This window comes from Lutra lutra, chromosome 12, assembly GCF_902655055.1.
Source record: "Lutra lutra chromosome 12, mLutLut1.2, whole genome shotgun sequence".
Taxonomy (NCBI): domain Eukaryota; kingdom Metazoa; phylum Chordata; class Mammalia; order Carnivora; family Mustelidae; genus Lutra; species Lutra lutra.
Window position 1 is genome coordinate 17146647 of NC_062289.1, and position 17807 is coordinate 17164453.

At 39.5% G+C, this 17807-nt stretch overlaps 1 protein-coding gene across 2 annotated transcripts in view; it reads right to left on the reverse strand.

Annotated features, from left to right (window-relative positions):
• Window positions 1–3030: 3030 nt before the first annotated feature.
• The window catches only part of MALT1 (MALT1 paracaspase), a 66425-nt gene continuing 51648 nt past the window's right edge, over window positions 3031–17807 (reverse strand). For both annotated transcript variants that reach the window (XM_047696312.1, XM_047696311.1), the window contains 7 exons: window positions 15918–16095; window positions 15031–15105; window positions 14565–14692; window positions 11247–11396; window positions 8534–8691; window positions 7911–8036; window positions 3031–6849 (listed from right to left, as the gene is read on the reverse strand). In XM_047696312.1, coding sequence (XP_047552268.1) covers window positions 6409–6849; window positions 7911–8036; window positions 8534–8691; window positions 11247–11396; window positions 14565–14692; window positions 15031–15105; window positions 15918–16095 — 1256 coding nt within the window. In that variant the 3' untranslated portion in view covers window positions 3031–6408. The remainder of the gene's footprint in view (window positions 6850–7910; window positions 8037–8533; window positions 8692–11246; window positions 11397–14564; window positions 14693–15030; window positions 15106–15917; window positions 16096–17807) is intronic.

The following is a 17807-nucleotide window of genomic DNA, read 5'->3' on the forward strand; positions in this document are numbered from 1 at the left end:
TGCATAAACGTGTGGATCTGAGGCTCCTATGTGTTCATTCGGTAATGTTGATGAACCACTTATTCTGCAACATAATGGATGCACGCTGCCTTTAAAAAGTTTGGAGAAAAAAAAATTAAAAAATCAGTTTGGGGATGAAATCGCGAATAGAAAAGGGGATAGTTTGCCCACAGTGTTATTTCTTGCGATATATGAAAAGTAATCCAAAATTATTTTCAACTATGGGATTAGCTTTAAAAATCACTTCCAGATGTTCACCACCAGCCATGATGTAATGATAGGACTGGATTCACTCTCCCACCTTAAACAACTAGAAAGCCACACACAAAGTATGAAACAATAGTTTTTAGATATTAGACAAAGATCAGAGGTCACGATCTGTGAGAGACGGGAAAGATAAGGGAGGATTGTGGTTCCCACTGGGCTGCAGCAGAGGGAAGTTCTGGAATCCTATCCCATCTGGACAGTTATATTGTGGTTATGTAGGAGAACGTTCCTGTTTTTAGGCAGGACACAGTTAAGTATTTATTTAGGAGCAAAAAGTTAACCCTTTTGAATAGCTCAGGAAAAATATCATTTGTAGCTGTATGTAGAAGATATACACACAAACATATATACATTTATGAGACAGAATGATAAAACATGGAAAAATGTTCACATAGGGAAGCAGGGTGAAGGGAATATGGGAATTCTTTGTACTGGTGTTGAAGTTTTTCTCTAAGTTTGGAGTGTTTCAAAATCTTAAAAAATAGTCAAAGCCTGGTTCTATCAACTTCTTTATGTAGGAATACTCAGCCAACCATTTCTACTACTTAAATGCTGTTCCACAAAACTCAACCGTGATGCAAAAAATTGGGAATTACTTCAGATTTGTAGTAGGTACTTCAGACTTAGCTACTCTGTGACAGGTAGAATAAAAGTATCAAAGTTTAGCGTATTTACATGTCTATATCTATATTTGCAAATCATAGAACAGCTATTTCCTGTATAAAAACTGGGAAATCCAGGGAAGCAAAGACAAATAATTCCAGCAGAGAAACACTGCTAATCAGCCATCTTTATGTGTAGACATAATGAGCTAGTAACTGGTAACATTAGATTTCCATGCTTTTTGAAAAGCTTGAAAGTGAAAACGAATGTTGTTCATTTTGGGGTGAACAACATTCACTTGCAACTTATTTTTAAACATTTCTTAATTTTTCATTTTTTTTTTAAAGTAAGTCATACCCCCAACATGGGGCTTGAATTCATGATCCCAAGATCAAGAGTTCCATGTTCCACCAAGTGAGGCACCCAGCCACCGCAACTGCAACTTACTTTAGAAGGCGATGCTGCATTGCCAATACTATCAAGAGTACTTTGTAGGAAGCATCTTAGTAACACATATTACATACCATACTGTGTGCGTACTGACTGGTACGGTTTTGAAAAGGCCTGATTTGAAGGATGAGACCCTTTTCAGACAGGAGGTTCTTCAGAGGACTTACCATCTTGGTACTGGCAGCCCTGCGGAGTATTGGAAGCCCTCTGATGTTACGTCCTCGTCCCCATGGTGCAGATAAGGAAACAGAGGCACAGAGCCTCAGGGCACACTTCAAGCCATCCTGCTGCTGGGTGCTGAGATGAGCGGACTCCTCCTCTGTAACACTACACTTTGTGTCTGACGCTGAAATATTTTTAATGCTGTCAAATTGTAAAAAAAATTAAATACATTTATACAGACATTCTCATGTTCTGAGTATTTTTTTCTTCACGAATTCATCTTTTATCAGTATGAGAAATAGGTCCTATAATTCAAGGGAAAGTATTTAAAAATACATAGTTTAGTTAGGCCTGGGTAAAACTCATAATGTCAAAATAGGAAAACAGATTGAAATTGCACAAAAGTAATATATACATTAAAAAATTATTTGTTTGAAAAATAGAGTCCATGCACAAGCAGGAGGGACAGAGAGAGAGAGGGAGAGAGAACCTCAAGCTGATTCCACACTGAGTGCACAGCCCAGTGCAGGCCTTGATCTCAAGACCCTCAGATCACAACTTGACCCAAAACCAAGAGTTGGATGCTTAACCGACGGGGTCAGATGCACCACCCAGGTGTCCCTAAAAGTAATGTGTAAATTCCGAGTGTTTGGCATCAGTTAACAGTGAAAAGCAATGATAGTATATAAATACCAGGGGAGGGGCGCCTGGGTGGCTCAGTAGGTTAGGTGTCTCTCTGCCTTTGGCTCAGGTTCATCCTAAGGTCCTGGGATCAAGCCCCACCACTGGGGAGTCTGCTCCACCCTCTCCCTCTGCGCCACCTCCTCCTTCCCTGTTCATGCTCTCTCTCGCGCTCTTTCTCAAATAAATTTAAAAAATCTCTCTAAAAAAAAAAGTACTAGGGGAATATTCAAATAACAGGAAACAATTTAAAATTTATGAGGTCTTTTGTTTAAAAAACTCAGATCTAATCTTTATATTAAACTTGTGCCAATCTATGTATCAATGTATCAATTATCTGAGCTGTGGCTACACGACTGGATTTCTGGACTCTTAACAAATTTGACTACCAAAGAGACCACCTTATGGTTGCTTTTGTGTGCAAGTAAGGGCTATGAAAGGTAACAAACACTGGGGAAAAAGGAAAGATCCGTTGTCCCTTTTTCCATGTTGGTATCCTTCAAAGACTTTCTCAAGGCTATGATTTATTTGACCTGTTCACCTTCAGATGGATACCACGTTCATGTTTTATATTTGATGATCCATGTGTTGATTTCACTTTTTTGAATTAGAAATCATGTAACTTATAATTGCTAACTTTAGCACTTTTTGTTACTTTCTAGAAAATACCCCCTTCCCCAGAAACTTATATGAGCTTTGGATTTAGGTGAGACTTTACTACCCTAATATCTTCCTCCCACTGTAATTGGTATCAGTGGGTTACTCTTCCAAAATGCTACTGATGTATAAAATCCTCTGCTAATGTTATAAAGCAACTGGTGTAAGAAGTCAACTCACATAAAAACATGGCCGAAGAGACAAAAAAAATACACAATTGTTATTTTATTTGTAAAATTTTTTGACACAATTGTTCTTAAAAAATGTTTTAAAATTATAAATACACGCTTTTAAAAACTCAAATATACAGAATGAACAGCTGCACAGTTGCATATGAAAACAAGATGTATGTCCGCTGCTCTCTACCACACGGGGCTAGAGGCTGGCACGCCCGGAGCACTCACCTGGAACACGTCCATCCTCACAGACGGCCCGTCGGACAGTTCACTGGTTACTGGTCTACAGTAACCATAATTAAACACTAGTATATAAATTGCTTATTATTAGAGAAGTTCTGTATCCACTCTGGATACAAGTACCTTATCAGACACAATTTTCAAAAACTTTCTCCTGTTCCGTAGGTTGTCTTTTCACTTCCTTGATGGTGTTCTTTAAAACATGAAAGTTCATTTGGAGGAAGTGCCAATTTTTTTTTTTCCTTATTGCTTGTGCTTTTGGTGTTGTATATAAGAAACCATCGCTTAGTCCAAGGTCACAAAGATTTGCTTGTATGTTTTCTTGCCAGTTTCACAGTTTTGGCTCTTATATTTAGGTATACGATCCATCTTGGGTTGAAATTTGTGTATGGCGTAAAGAGGGGGGATCCTTTAGCACTTGGCTATCCAGCTGTCCTAGGACTATTTGTTGAAGAGATTACTCTTATTGAATGCTTTGGCACTCTTGTCAAAAAGCAATCGATCATAAACATCATAAGTTTATTTCTGGATTCTCAGTTATATTTTATATGCCCTCAATCCATGTTTATCTTTATGCCAGTATCACACAGTCTCAGTTACTGTAGCTCTGAGATTAAGTTTTGAAATTGGTTAAGTGTGAGTCTTCCAACCTTGTTCTTTTTCAAGATTGTTTTGGCTTTTGTCTTTTGCATGTGAATTTTATCAGTTTGTCAATTTTTGCAAATGAGCCAGCTGGGATTTTGACAGGAACTACAGGAACTCTGTGAAGCAATTTGGGGAGCATTTGCATCTTAACAGTGTAGTCTTCCAATCCATGAACAATGTATTTCCATGTATTTAGGTCTTCTTTAATTTCAACAGTGTTGCATAGTTTTTATTCCTCTTGATGCTATTGTAAATAGAATTTACAGCAAATCTCAATTTCAGAATTCACTGCTGACATTAAAATAAAGCTGATCTCTGTATATTGATCTCGTATCTATCCTCTAGCCTGGTGAATTCATTTATTAGTTTTTAAATGAATTTCTTAGAATTATAAGATTATGCCATCTGTACATACACAATTTTACTTCTTTTCCAGTATGATTGACTTTTCTTTCTTTTTCTTGCCTAATTCCCTGGCTAGAACCTCAAGTACAATGTTGACTAGAAGGGATGAGAGTGAACATTCTTGTCTTATTCCTGATTTTGGGGGGAGGATATTCAGAATTCAGTCTGTTGCCAATAATGATGTCAGGTGTGGGTTTTTTGTAGATGCTGTTTATCATATTGAGGAATTTCCATTTTATTCCTAGTTTATTAAGTGTTTTTATCATGAAAGGTGATGAATTTTATCAAATGTTCTTTCTCCAACTGTTAAAACAATGAAGTCAATGTAGTCATTTAGTGCTTTATGAACATGGAACAGTTGATCTTCATTATTTATGAGTCTGTTTATAAATTTATCAATTTATTTGTAAAATTTGTTTGTAATCCCCAATCAAAACTGTCAGCACTTCTATGATCATTCATAGATATGTGCAGACCCATCAATTTCCTGATACACATGGTTCCAGCAGGGGTGAATGAGGATGTGCTCTGCCTCTGTTTCACTGTCCACCCCCAGACATGACCAGAAGATGAGGGGGTGGGGGCAGGGCTGGGTAAGCTCTGGCTCTGGGGCCAGTTGGACAGGTATGAATCCCACCTCTGGCAGTTATTAGTGGGGTGGTCTTAGGAAGGTCACTTAATATTTCTGAACCTCATTTTCTCTTTTGTAAAATAAAACAGTATACCAGGATAAACTGTTTTCAGGATTTAAGATTATAGTCTATTTGAGATATGAATACACAAACACTTCCCCTAGGAGCAATGGCTCTGCATTCACTAGTTCAGTATCCATAGTGACTTCCTAGACTATACCTACTGGGAATAATGAGAATTGTCTGCATACGACATTGATTTTTGGATGTTAAACAAACCTTGCATTCCTGGGATAAATCTTACTTGGTCATGGTGGATAATCCTTTTTATATATTGCCAGACTCAGTTTGCTAGTATTTTGTTGATGACTTTTGATTCTCCATTCATAACAGGTATCGAGCTGTTGTTTTCTTGGAATGTCTTCACTTGGTTTTGTATCAGGGTAATACTGGCTTTATAGAATGAGTTGGGAAGTGTTCTTTCTCCTCCCATTTTTGGGGAGAGTTTGCAAAGGACTGGTGCTAATTCTTGAAATGTTTGGCAGAATACAGCAGTGAAGCTATCTGGGCCTGGTAGTTTCTTTGTGGAATGCTTTAAAATTACTAATTCAATATTTTTGTTATTGGCACTTGCCTTTTTGACAGGCTCTAGGTAGGATGAAAGGTGGTAAGATTAAATTCGTTAAGAAAATGTTATCCAGGAAGACATATCCAGTGTCAGCTGCCAAGATTACCCAGAGACAGCGATGTTTTGCTGTCTTGCTCTAACACAGACAAACATTGCATCATCTCTCCATGTGCTTTCATGACCTTAACAAGAAACTTCGGCCTGTTCTACATAAGATTTATATACAAACGTCTTAATTGACACTTGCGGTAAAGTCCTATAATCACAAATTAAAGTTTGTACATTTCTAGATTATATACAGACATGTGTATTTACATATTATCTTTAAATCCACCTAAAACATAACACCTGTCTCAGAACCTGTCAGAAAGGAAGCGTATAGAGGGATAAACACTGGAACAGAAATCTGGAGGTCTCAGCGGTGGGCCAGCACTAATGTAAACAAGATGACATAATCTGTTTCTCCCAGTGATGAAACTAGGTTAAGCCCGATGATCACCAATGTTTTTCTTCCTGATTCTCATAACACAATGACTTATTCTACAATGCCATTCCCATTGTTCTTACTTCAGTGCTCAAAATGAAAATATTTTTGTTACAAACATATAAACATATACACAACCATTCTTCATTCTTACAAAAGTCAACCAATTCACCAACTCTTAAAAGAGAATGAAGAGGAAGTCCATCGGTCAATAATGTAACTCCAACACTTCAAAGTCCTGGGTTTGCCATGAAATACTATCACAGATCTTCTCTCTCTACAGATCCATGTTTTACTTTTTTATGATGCCTCTCTTCACGTCAGTACTGTTGCACTGGAGGCATCGAGTAATTATGATAACTTCCGAAAATAAGGAGGTCAGTTTTCAGAAATTCGGAGTCCCTCAGAGAGATTGAATGGCATGTCATCAGTTGTCTCCACTGGCACATTGCTCCTCCCGAACTGGCATGGATAATGGTGGGTGTGGTGACTTGAAATAAATGCATCTGCCATCCGGCTGCATCGACAGTCATCTGATGGCAAGACGTTACTGGAGTTACCAAGGTGCGAATGGTAAACACCGGGGAATGAGTCCTGAGATGAGGGATAACGGCCGGTTCCCGCTGAGGTGGATGCCGCGGTCTGGTAAGGGCCGTTACACATAATACACGTTTGGAAGCAAGTTTTCCTGCCCAAACCTCGGTGAATGTCCAGTTTGGCAATGAGGGGTTTGCCCACATTCACCTCCTGCTTCTCCTCGACGGTATCTTCCAAGCCTGAGTACTGATACGACAGGCAGACTGTGAAGATCAGATGTTCCTGAAAAGGAGAAGGAATTATTTTTATCAACTGTGAAAGCGTACCGATCTTAGAGTATTACTGACATACACAAATACACCTGTGATCACACAACAACAGCCACTCTCACTCCCCTTTCCCAGGTTCCAAATCCTCAAGGCTTGTTTACATCTTCTCTGTATTAAAAAAAGCCAGCTATAATCACCTTCCATTTCCCTCAGTCAGTACTTTGAACTGGTAGAATTCTAGTTCTTACGACTGGCAGTTACCAGAATCACGTGATTCTGGACTGTATTCCGGATGAACAGTTTAAAGGCATTTTTCTAAGCAGTGGGGCTTAGAAAACTTACCCTGCCCTATTAGTGGAGCTAGGGAATGATCCTTTTTTTTTTTTTTTAAGATTTTTATTTATTTGACAGAGAGAGAGACACAGCGAGAGAGGGAACACAAGCAGGGGGAGTGGGAGAGGGAGAAGCAGGCTTCCTGCCGAGCAGGAAGCCCAATGCGGGGCTTGATCCCAGGACCCTGGCATCATGACCTGAGCTGAAGGCAAACGCTTAACGACTGAGCCACCCAGGTGCCCCTGGAGAATGATCCTTTAATGAAAAAAGCTGGCTTTACACCTAGGCTAAAAGTTTAGCTGTTTTAAAAAACATGAAATAATAATCCACAGTCCTGGGTGGAGAAGCGTAACCAAATCAGATTATAGGGTTATTTCAAAGACAAAGGAGACTATAGGTAGATTAGCTATGAACAAGGTGATAACTGTCTTTCGTTCCTTTACTAGGAAATGATTATTTGAAGATGCAAAGGTATTTAAAAGCACACTATGCTCTGAATCTCTAACTTTTCAACTGCGGAGAGTAATCACATATCCTCTCACGCAAAAATCCTCAGGCCATTACCAGGGACAGAACAGAATATGACAAGGGTCACTGGAAGACTCACTGTGGATCGCGTCTCCACACCTCAATTTAATACCCAATGAAGCAGCTTATCTATAAACTAACACAACTGCCATGTGCCACAATGACTTTTCACTTCCACAAAGTCAGTAGTTAATAAACAGGAAAAGGAATAACCTTTAATTTCTGCAGCGAGCTGAGCCTAGTGTAGAGGCAGTGCTTGGGAAGATCCTTGGACACGAAGTAGCTGCCCGTTTCCTCAGGCGTCCCTTTGTTTGCATCTTTGGGATCAATATCTAAGTCCTGTGGAAATCAGCGGACATTATTAATGAAATCAGCTGAAGTTACAACATTGTCTCTGACAGTAAACTATCTTTTTTTTAAAGCTTTTATTTATTTATTTCAGAGAGAGAGAGAGAAAGGCGGGGGGGAAGGACGGAGAGAGGCAGAAGCAGATCCCCTCTGAGTGGGGAGCCTGTGGCGGGGCTCAATCCCGGGACCCTGGGATCATGACCTGAGCCAAAGGCAGATGCTCCGTCCCTATGGCAGTAAAATATCTTTTTTTTTTTTTTTTAAAGATTTTATTTATTTATTTGACAAACAGAGATCTCAAGTAGGCAGAGAGGCAGGCAGAGAGAGAGGAGGAAGCAGGCTCCCTGCTGAGCAGAGAGCCCGATGCAGGGCTCGATCCCAGGACCCTGAGATCATGACCTCAGCCGAAGGCAGAGGCTTAACCCACTGAGCCACCCAGGCGTCCCTATATTGTGCTATTTTGAATAAAGAAGAAAGGGGGTTCTTACAAGAGGAAAATCGGTAACATAGGCATCGCACATCAGGACATCGGGTGGCTTGTGGACTATGCTTGTGTAGATTATCATGACATTGGAGAATTCGGCGGCAAACCCTAACTGAATCTGAACGCCGCACTGAAATTTAAGACACATACTTTCTGGGAGTTCTGAAAAAGAACAGAAAGAACAACTTACAAATAATCCCTTGAAGGGCCCTTTGGTAAGTTTTTTGCTCAGCAACAGACAATTGTTCTTTATGGGGCAAAATGCATGGAGAGCTTTTGCTTTCACTTAAAAATGTTCTAGAACTAATACATTATTCAAAGATACAAAAACACCCAGGCACGCACTTACAGAAAGAAAAAAAAACCCAAAACCCGTGTTTTGCTGATCAAGCAAATAAAAATCTTTCATTTACTATTAGCCTATAGTTCTTGTCCCTCTGCATGTGTCATTTTTTAAAAAAAGATTTTATTTATTTTTTTGACAGAGAGACACACAGAGAGAGAGGGAACACAAGAAGGGGAGTGGCAGAGGGAGAAGCAGACTTCCTGCAGAGCGGGGAGCCCAATGCGGGGCTCGATCCAAGGACCCTGGAATCATTACCTGAGTGGAAAGTAGACGCTTAATGACTAAGCCACCCAGGCGTCCCTGCATATGTAACTTTTATAGTGGTAATTAAAAGTATCCACAGAATTGCAGAAAAATTTTCACTGTTGCCTCAATCTTCGTTGAAAATAGTTTTTAGAGGCACCGGGTGGCTCAGTGGGTTAAGCCTCTGCCTTTGGTTTAGGTCATAATCTTAGGGTCCTTGGATTGAGCCCCACATTGGACCCTCTGCTCAGTGGGGAGCCTGCTTCCCCCCACCTTTGCCTGCCTCTCTACCTATTTGTGATCGCTCTCTCTCTGTCAAATAAGTAAATAAAAATATCTTAAAAAATAAAAAAGAAAATAGTTTTTAATAAAGCATAATGTCACTGACTATTTGTTACTGTGAACAAATCCAGTACTCTTGAATACCCATAATATTTCTGGGTTTTATTATTTTTCTATCATAGTCAATATTTCTTATATATATGTATTTAATGCTTTAGGATTATTAGATACAGCTGCTTGATGGTTTCTCATACGTGCTACTCTCATTTACATATAATATTTACATATATTTACATACATTTACATAGATCTCACCATACATTTCCAAAATGAAGTAATATTAATTTTCAAAGTGTTTACCTAGTTGATGGGATTAAAAAGGAAAAAAACTACTCTATCATAGTTCTAATTTTATTTTCTCTAATTACTACTTAAGTTTATTATTTTCCATATTTGTTTCTTAATTATTAATATATTCTCAAATTGTATAGGCTAAATTTGCATCTTTTGATGATTAATTGAGGGAGTCTTAATGTTTCTTCTTTTACCATTTTGCATGAGCTCTTTAACATAAAAAATACCAAATCTGTTACAAAAAAAAAAAAAAAGTGCTCTCTTTCCAGACAAACTACATCTCCAGAGCCTGTTTGCCTTGGTAAGGAGATATTTACCTATATCTAAAAGACAAGAAATCAGTATTATTTTAAGACCAGAATCTTTTCATTATGTTTTAAATATTTAGGCCAAGAACTCTGGTGTAAATGTGGTTCTGTTCTGAGTATCACCCTTTCACTCCCTCACTCAACAACTACTTTACTGAACATATACTATGTACCAGGCATGGTTCAAAGTAATCAGCAAACAGAGAAAAATATTGGACCAGCCCACATATAAAGTTTCTTTCTTTCTTTTTTTTTAAATTTGAAGATCTAATTGACTTTATTAGGCAATTCATGAATTGGGCAGCAGCTTTTCCACTAAGTAAAGAGATGCTCCCTTCATTTCATTTCATAAAAGTTTTTTTTACTGTTGATCCTTATCACCATGATTTTGTTATTGTTGTTGTTTAGAGCTTTTTTTAAAGGAAAAGAATCTATTTCAATTACTTATCCAATTATCTGGAAAGCCAAGACAATACATTTACGACATTTTATATTTTAAAGTGCTTTAACATATTTAGCCAAAAGTCTATTTCAGAGAACAGACTATTATGAAAAACAGACTCTTACACAGAAATTCACCAAATATAATTTTCACTTATCTACAACAAGGGATTCACCATACAGATATTTGAGACTCACAGCAAATTAAACATTTTTAGTTCAGTCAATAATTTAAACTCACCTTTTCACTAAATCACCTAGAATTACCAAAGGTAATTAAGTTATAGATAGGATTTCCCTCTCACTGTCTCTTATCTTGCGCTGATTCGCTGATGCAAGAGTCGCAGGGAGAGAATTCCTCAATAACACCGACCAGCATATAGTATTTACGGACCAGCACGCGCGTTTCTTCGCATGTGAGATCGCATCCAATAACCAACAGCCCTCCCAAGTATCAGTTCTCACCCCCCATTTATAGATAACAAGTTTATCAAGTGGTAGAGACAAGATCAGAACCCAGGCCTGTCTGATTTTTCAAACGGCACACTTCCAACAGCTCACAATTTAAGAAAATCCAAGGGACTGTATATCAGATAAGTTGTTTAGTTCTGGGCTTGCCTACCAGGTTAAAATACTTTCACTACAAAATCGAGAGGAAAACTATCCAGAAGGGAAAAAACCTCCTTCACGATTTAATACAGCATAGTGTACGAAAACCTCACAAGGACCAGGCTTCACCGTACCGTGTGCTTTGGCCCACTGCAGATTCCGCACCAGAGACTCCGCAGAATACGCTGTTCCCTGGATTGGGTCAGTGAGTGCTCTCTTTTCAGACAAGCTACTCCGAATCTCTAGAGCCTGTTTGCCTTTGGTGAGGTGACATTTACCCATATCTAAAAGATAAGAAATAAGTATTAAGACCACAATCTTTTCATGTTTTAAATATGTAGGTCAAGAACTCTCCAGCAAATCCAGTTACGTTCTCAGCATCACTCACTTGACAGCTATTTCACTGTCACCTATTATGTGCCCGGCACAGTTCCAAGTAATGAGAAACGGAGAAAAATATTAGGCCAGGAAACTTCTGAAGATCCCCTTTTAGCTTTTATCTTCTATAATTCTATTATCATATCCCTAATATTCTAAACCTTAAAATTCACAAAGAATTGAAAGTCCTTCCTTCAAAGATTTTTATTTATTTGAGAGAGAGAGAAGAAGTGGAGGGAAGGGCAGAGGGAGAGAGAGAGAAAAGCAGGCTCGCTTCAGGGAGCCCAATGCAGGGCTTGATCCCAGGACCCTGGGATCATGACCTGAGCTGAAGGCAGATGCTTAATGACTGAGCCGCCCAGGCGCCCCTGAAAGTACATTTCTTTTCTTTTTTTTTTTTTTTTTTAAAGATTTTATTTGACAGACAGAGATCACAAGTAGGCTGAGAGGCAGGCAGAGAGACAGAGAGAGAGAGGAGGAAGCAGGCTCCCTGCTGAGCAGAGAGCCCGATGTGGGGCTCGATCCCAGGACCCTGGGATCATGACCTGAGCCGAAGGCAGAGGCTTTAACCCACTGAGCCACCCAGGCGCCCCTGAAAGTACATTTCTTTACTGAAAGGGCAGCCATGATAACTTTATGTCTACACTCTGTTGAGAAATACATGTATTTAGTAAACAAATGACTACTTAACTATGCGAAAGGTAAGATTTCATGCCCATCTTTACCTCAGACAGCTTTATTTTTAAGCAAGGAAATAATGTGTTACAACTACTGATATGGTTAAAGTACCACCATTCTTCTCCTCTGACTCAAAATAACCATTGCTCAATGTAGTACATATATTCCCATGCCTATCTTAATTTCACTCACGCACAGGCATTGGTAAGTAGTTTATGCTAATGTTTTAGGGTTGTTTTTTTTTAAAGATTTTATTTATTTATTTGAGAGAGAGATAGAGATAGCAATAGAGAGCATGAGCCGGGGACAAGAGGGAGAACCAGGGTCCCCGCCGAGCAGGGAGCCCAATGTGGGGTTTGATCTCAGGACCCTGGATCATGATGTAAGCTAGAGGCAGACGCTTAACTGACTGAGCCACCAGGTGCCCTTAATGTTTGAGGTTTTGAACTTAACAAAACTGTTATCCTATATGCATGCTCCATTTCATTAACATGTTTCAGGCAAAGACTTGTGACTACTGATAAATGTCAATTTAAATTTATAAAGCCATATATATCATATTCTTTAATATGAACAAAATTATAGTTTCTCTTACTTCTGTATGTATTATTATTAATAAATAAAGTTATAAAGTAATAATATCTGGTCTTTGATACGTCATTACTTATCTGGAAAAAAAAGAGGCAAAACTAAGATTGTTAAACAGAAGAATCTATTCTTAAATAGAAGCCAAATATAAAAACCAGATAAAAGCAGAACTTTTCCGGTTGAAGCAGGATGGTGGGAGGAGGTCAAAGCTCTGGTTGTCTATGTTAAATGGGAAAGTGGTTAAGTTAGGTGATCTAGCTAAAAGATCTACACTGATAAAAACATCAAAATAAACAAAGGTGACTCATGGCTCTTAGTGAAACACTCACACATCTTATACTCCACCTGCCATCTTTAGAACACCCTTGAAACTCCGTTTCTCATGGGCTGGTTTGCAAAAGGATTGCCTTTTGGCATGGCTTCTAAAATGGCATTTCAAAAAACACCAGGCAATCTACTAGCAATCTATATGTACTTGCTTGGCCCCTGACAGGAGCATAACATTATGCTGAGAAGGAAAGGGAACACAAGGAAATGGAAGACATGATGTGAGCCCTCTAGGGTCATGTCCTGAAGGCAGAATTTAAAAACCATTAAGTCCATTAAAAAAAAAAAAAGAACCCAGCCTTTTCCACCCAAGTGTCAAAATTTCTGCAAAACTGGATCAGTCTGATCCTGAGAGAGGATGTTCTCTGGACAAGTTTTTCTGCAAACAAGCCGACAAGGCCATGCACCAGGCATGAGGCACAAGCGAGGTACAGAGCTCTGAGAATGAAACTTCACTGATTTCAGTCTTGCCTGGGACGAGCCTTGTAGCTCGAGTCATGCTGCACAGATGGCACAAAGCTCAGTCACCAGGAGGAGGAGGAGGGAGGAAGGAATCAACCACGAGTGTTGCTGAATGTTCTAGAAAAAAATTGCTTTATAAAAATAAATATTGGGGCGCCTGGGTAGCTCAGTCAGTTAAGCGTCTGCCTTCGGCTCAGATTGTGATCCCAGGGTCCTGGGATCGAGTACCACATCGGGCTCCCTGCTCTGTGGAGAGCCTGCTTCTTCCTCTGCCTCTCTTTCTCTGTCTCTCATGAATAAAATAAATAATCTTTAAAAAAAAATACCAACTCCAGGGGGCACCTGGGTGGCTCAGTGGGTTAAAGCCTCTGCCTTCGGCTCAGGTCATGAATTCAGTGTCCTGGGATCGAGCCCCGTATCCGGCTCTCTGCTCAGCGGGGAGCCTGCTTTCCTCCCTCTCTCTCTGCCTGCCTCTCTGCCTACTTGTGATCTCTGTCAAATAAATAAATAAAAACCTTTTTTTTTTTTAAATTTATTTGACAGACAGATCACAAGTAGGCAGAGAGGCAGGCAGAGAGAGACAGGAGGAGGCAGGCTCCCTGCACAGCAGAGAGCCCGATGCAGGACTCGATCCCAAGACCCCGAGATCACGACCTGAGCCGAAGGCAGAGGCTTTAACCACTGAGCCACCCAGGCGCCCCTCTTTTTTTTTTTTTTTTAAAGATTTTATTTATTTATTTGACAGAGAGAGATCGTAAGTAGGCAGTGAGGCAGGCAGAGAGAGAGGGAGGAAGCAGGCTCCCCGCTGAGCAGAGAGCCCGATGCGGGGCTCGATCCCAGGACCCTGGGATCATGACCTGAGCCGAAGGCAGAGGCTTAACCCACTGAGCCACCCAGGTGCCCCAATAAATAAAAATCTTTAAAAAAAAAAATACTAACTCCAAACCTGCACAATAACAGTAGGAATAAAACAATCACCAGAGAACCCCGAGTAGCTTTCTCTTTATTTTTTATTTTACCTTCTGCAACTTCATCCAGTAACACAGTAATTTTCTTGTCTTCTAATAATCTATCTTTTAAAAATTTCATGAAAATGCCATTTGCCAGCCCAGAATGCTGGATTTCAAAAGCTTCTGCTCCTTGACACCTTAAACACAGCAAAAAGACAAATTTTTTTAAACACCTGCCACACCGGACTTGTGTAAATACTCATGAGCCTCATTTGCTTCCCTGCCTCTTGCATGACAGCCTCATTGCAGAGCTTATCTTTAAGCAGGAACTAAATGCTTGGGGGCTTAGTGAAAAGAAGATGCCAAGATACAAGGAGCTAAAGTCAATTATTTAACTCATTTATCCTTTCAAGAATTATCAAGGATGAAAATTTATGCCTACATTCCTATGGATATATCTAGGCTTCTAATCTTTCATCAAAAAGAAGTCATTGAAAAATGAATGCATCTTGAACATGAATGTAAAATTCCTTACGTGGCGTATCCAAACACAATATTGGCAGTGACTTTTAGCGCATCCAAGATTGGGATAGTGTCATCATAGTCGTTTCTATTTAAAAGGGAGGAGGGAGAAGGACAGATACAAATATTGAAAAAAGTTAAACAGCATTTTAAAAAGAGCATAAATAGTAATATAATGGAAAATCTGATAATGCTATTCTATTATACATAACTGAAGATTATAGATTCAAAATGCCTTTATCAAATCAGGTACACATTTACCCCTAAATAACCTAGGGCTCTTCTGCTGTTGAGACAGCAGACAGGCACATCATCTTTTCTCTGGTTAGCTTTAAAACTGGAGTTACGTCTGAACTCTGGCCCTGGTTTCTGATCCGTATGGGCTGAGCAAGCACAGAACAGTATTTCCGAGAGGAATAATCACTGGTTCTGTTCCTTAGGAACCCAGTGACCAACAACTGGGATCCACATCTTCAAACACCTGGTCTGGCTACACTCCCGTATCTGGGAGACCAGGACTGACAGAGGCCCGGCTCTATGTGTACTGTTTCTATCAGTTCCTGGAGAAATCAGTGCAGTGAGGACTAGAGACATCTACAGACATTCTGAAGAGTTGAACCTTCTGGAATATAAATGCATACACGCATACCCTTTAGTTCCTCATTTTTGTTCTATAACAAATAGGAAAAAAGTTAAAGTGACTAACTACATATAGAGAAATGGAGTTTCCTTCTTGGTCAGTTTCAATCTGTTCCCTTCTTGGTCAGTTTCAATCTGTAATTACAAACTCACAAGCCTGAGTGCTTCTCAGCATTCCCAGGTTTGCCTTCGATTTCACTGTCAAGGCTGGTATTTACCTAACTCCAATGAGCTTTGTTTAACAAAGATGAGGCAGTTTACCTTTTCCTACACATGTCCAACAAGAACACGTTAAGCCCAGTTTCTTTCTCTTGCATCAATTTCAGTATATTTTGCACACACAGACAGTTTTCAGACCTATATGGATTTGGAGCATCAACAGGGACCATAAAGCTGTTGCCAAAGTTTTCATAACCATGTCCTGCATAATATAACAATCCTGGAAAGGGGGAAAAAAAAAAAGAGGTAAAAATTAATTCTAAATTGCACTCTGAACACACATGTAGCACTCTTTAGGAAAAAAACCCCAGACTTTGTTTTTCAAGTTAATGCAAGCTTGTTTAAGCGATATCCAATTATAAACACAGTCCATGTTAACTAAATTTGTACAGAAAATTATTTTGACAACAGTCTTCAAATACTGCACTTAAACCAACACCGAGATGCTGTCCTAACGTGTATTTTAATTCATAAAAATAATACATTTGTAAACAATGGTATAACATGGAATCCAATTTTATCTCATGATGTACAACAAAGAAAAAGGCTAAAGACTTCTTTGTTGACTCCTGTGTCTCCTCCATGAGATCAGGAGACCAAGAGCTCCCTCAAGGCAGTGACGGTATTATCTTTATCTGTGTATTCCCGGCACACAGCAGGAGCTTAGTAAATTTTTAACGGATGGACAAATAAACACAGTTCAGAGGAGTAGCAACGGCAATGTCCAGAACAAGAAATTCCACAGTCATTTCCACAGAATGTTAGTAAGGGCTATAAAAATATAAATGTAGCTTTTTCTAAGCAGAGAAGGGAAATCCGGTTTCATGATTATTTTTTCTTTTTCTTAAGAGATATAATTATCATTAATTTTCCATCTAGAGTCTCTTGAACTAATAATCTAAAATTTGGGTTCCTTTTAGCGTTCCATAAATGAGTCATTATTTCTTTGCTGAGAAATGATAATATAAAAACTGTACCAAACAACTCTGAAGATATTCTTGAAAAGAAGTTTATTTTGGCTATACAACAACTCCCCCAAGACATCAATATGGGCTTCCTTATAACAATATTTGATAGAAATACTTGTGAAGACATCCTCCCCTGAGCATGCAGTTTCTAAGGCCCACTGATGCTCTCTCAGCATTCTGGGTATGACGACTTCTATGGTACTCTATCTTTAACAGTATAAAGGCACTGAGACAGGGAACAACAGAAAAACTAATCCTTTTTATCTACAGGCCCAATTCCTAGCAAAGAACGGGGCTCTGAACACTAAAACAATGTGTTTCATTCGGTCCTAGAAGGCAGGACCCCGGCCTACTTTACTTGAACTCCTACTGAAATGGGAAACATGGTTCTTTCCTATGTAACATTTCAGGTAAGTGACAAAATGGGCGCATTCATTTATTCAGTGTGGGTTTATTCTATCCCGTCTGTGCCCTGAATGTAACCATGTAGGCACTGAAAGAAATGAAAAAGAAAAGGAAGACAAAGTTCCTGGCCCAGGGAGCCTGCAACTCATTCAGTCCTGCTCCTGTTGTTAGTCAAAGAACAAAGAAAGTCAGCACATAATGAAATACCATAAATTATGTGGTTAAGGAAACCCTGCCTGGTAGGAGCAGGGTGCAGAGGGGAGGCAGGGTGAGGTGAGGCAGAGGTGGGTGGCCTTGAGAGCCTGGGTGCAATCTAGAAAGGGAGAGAGAAGAGTGAGGTTCATTAGGGGCAGGGACGGCGGAAACAAACAAGGTGAGGACCCGGAATGGCCGCTCATAGGAAGGAGACCAGTCTGGCCAAGAATCCAGCTATTGCCGTAAATGGAAGTGAGACCACACGGATAGGGAGCATTTTGAAAATCACGACACAGGGAATGGATTTAAGTCACTAAGCAATGAGGATCAAGTAAGTGAGAAGACAACCTGAAGAATAAGGGAG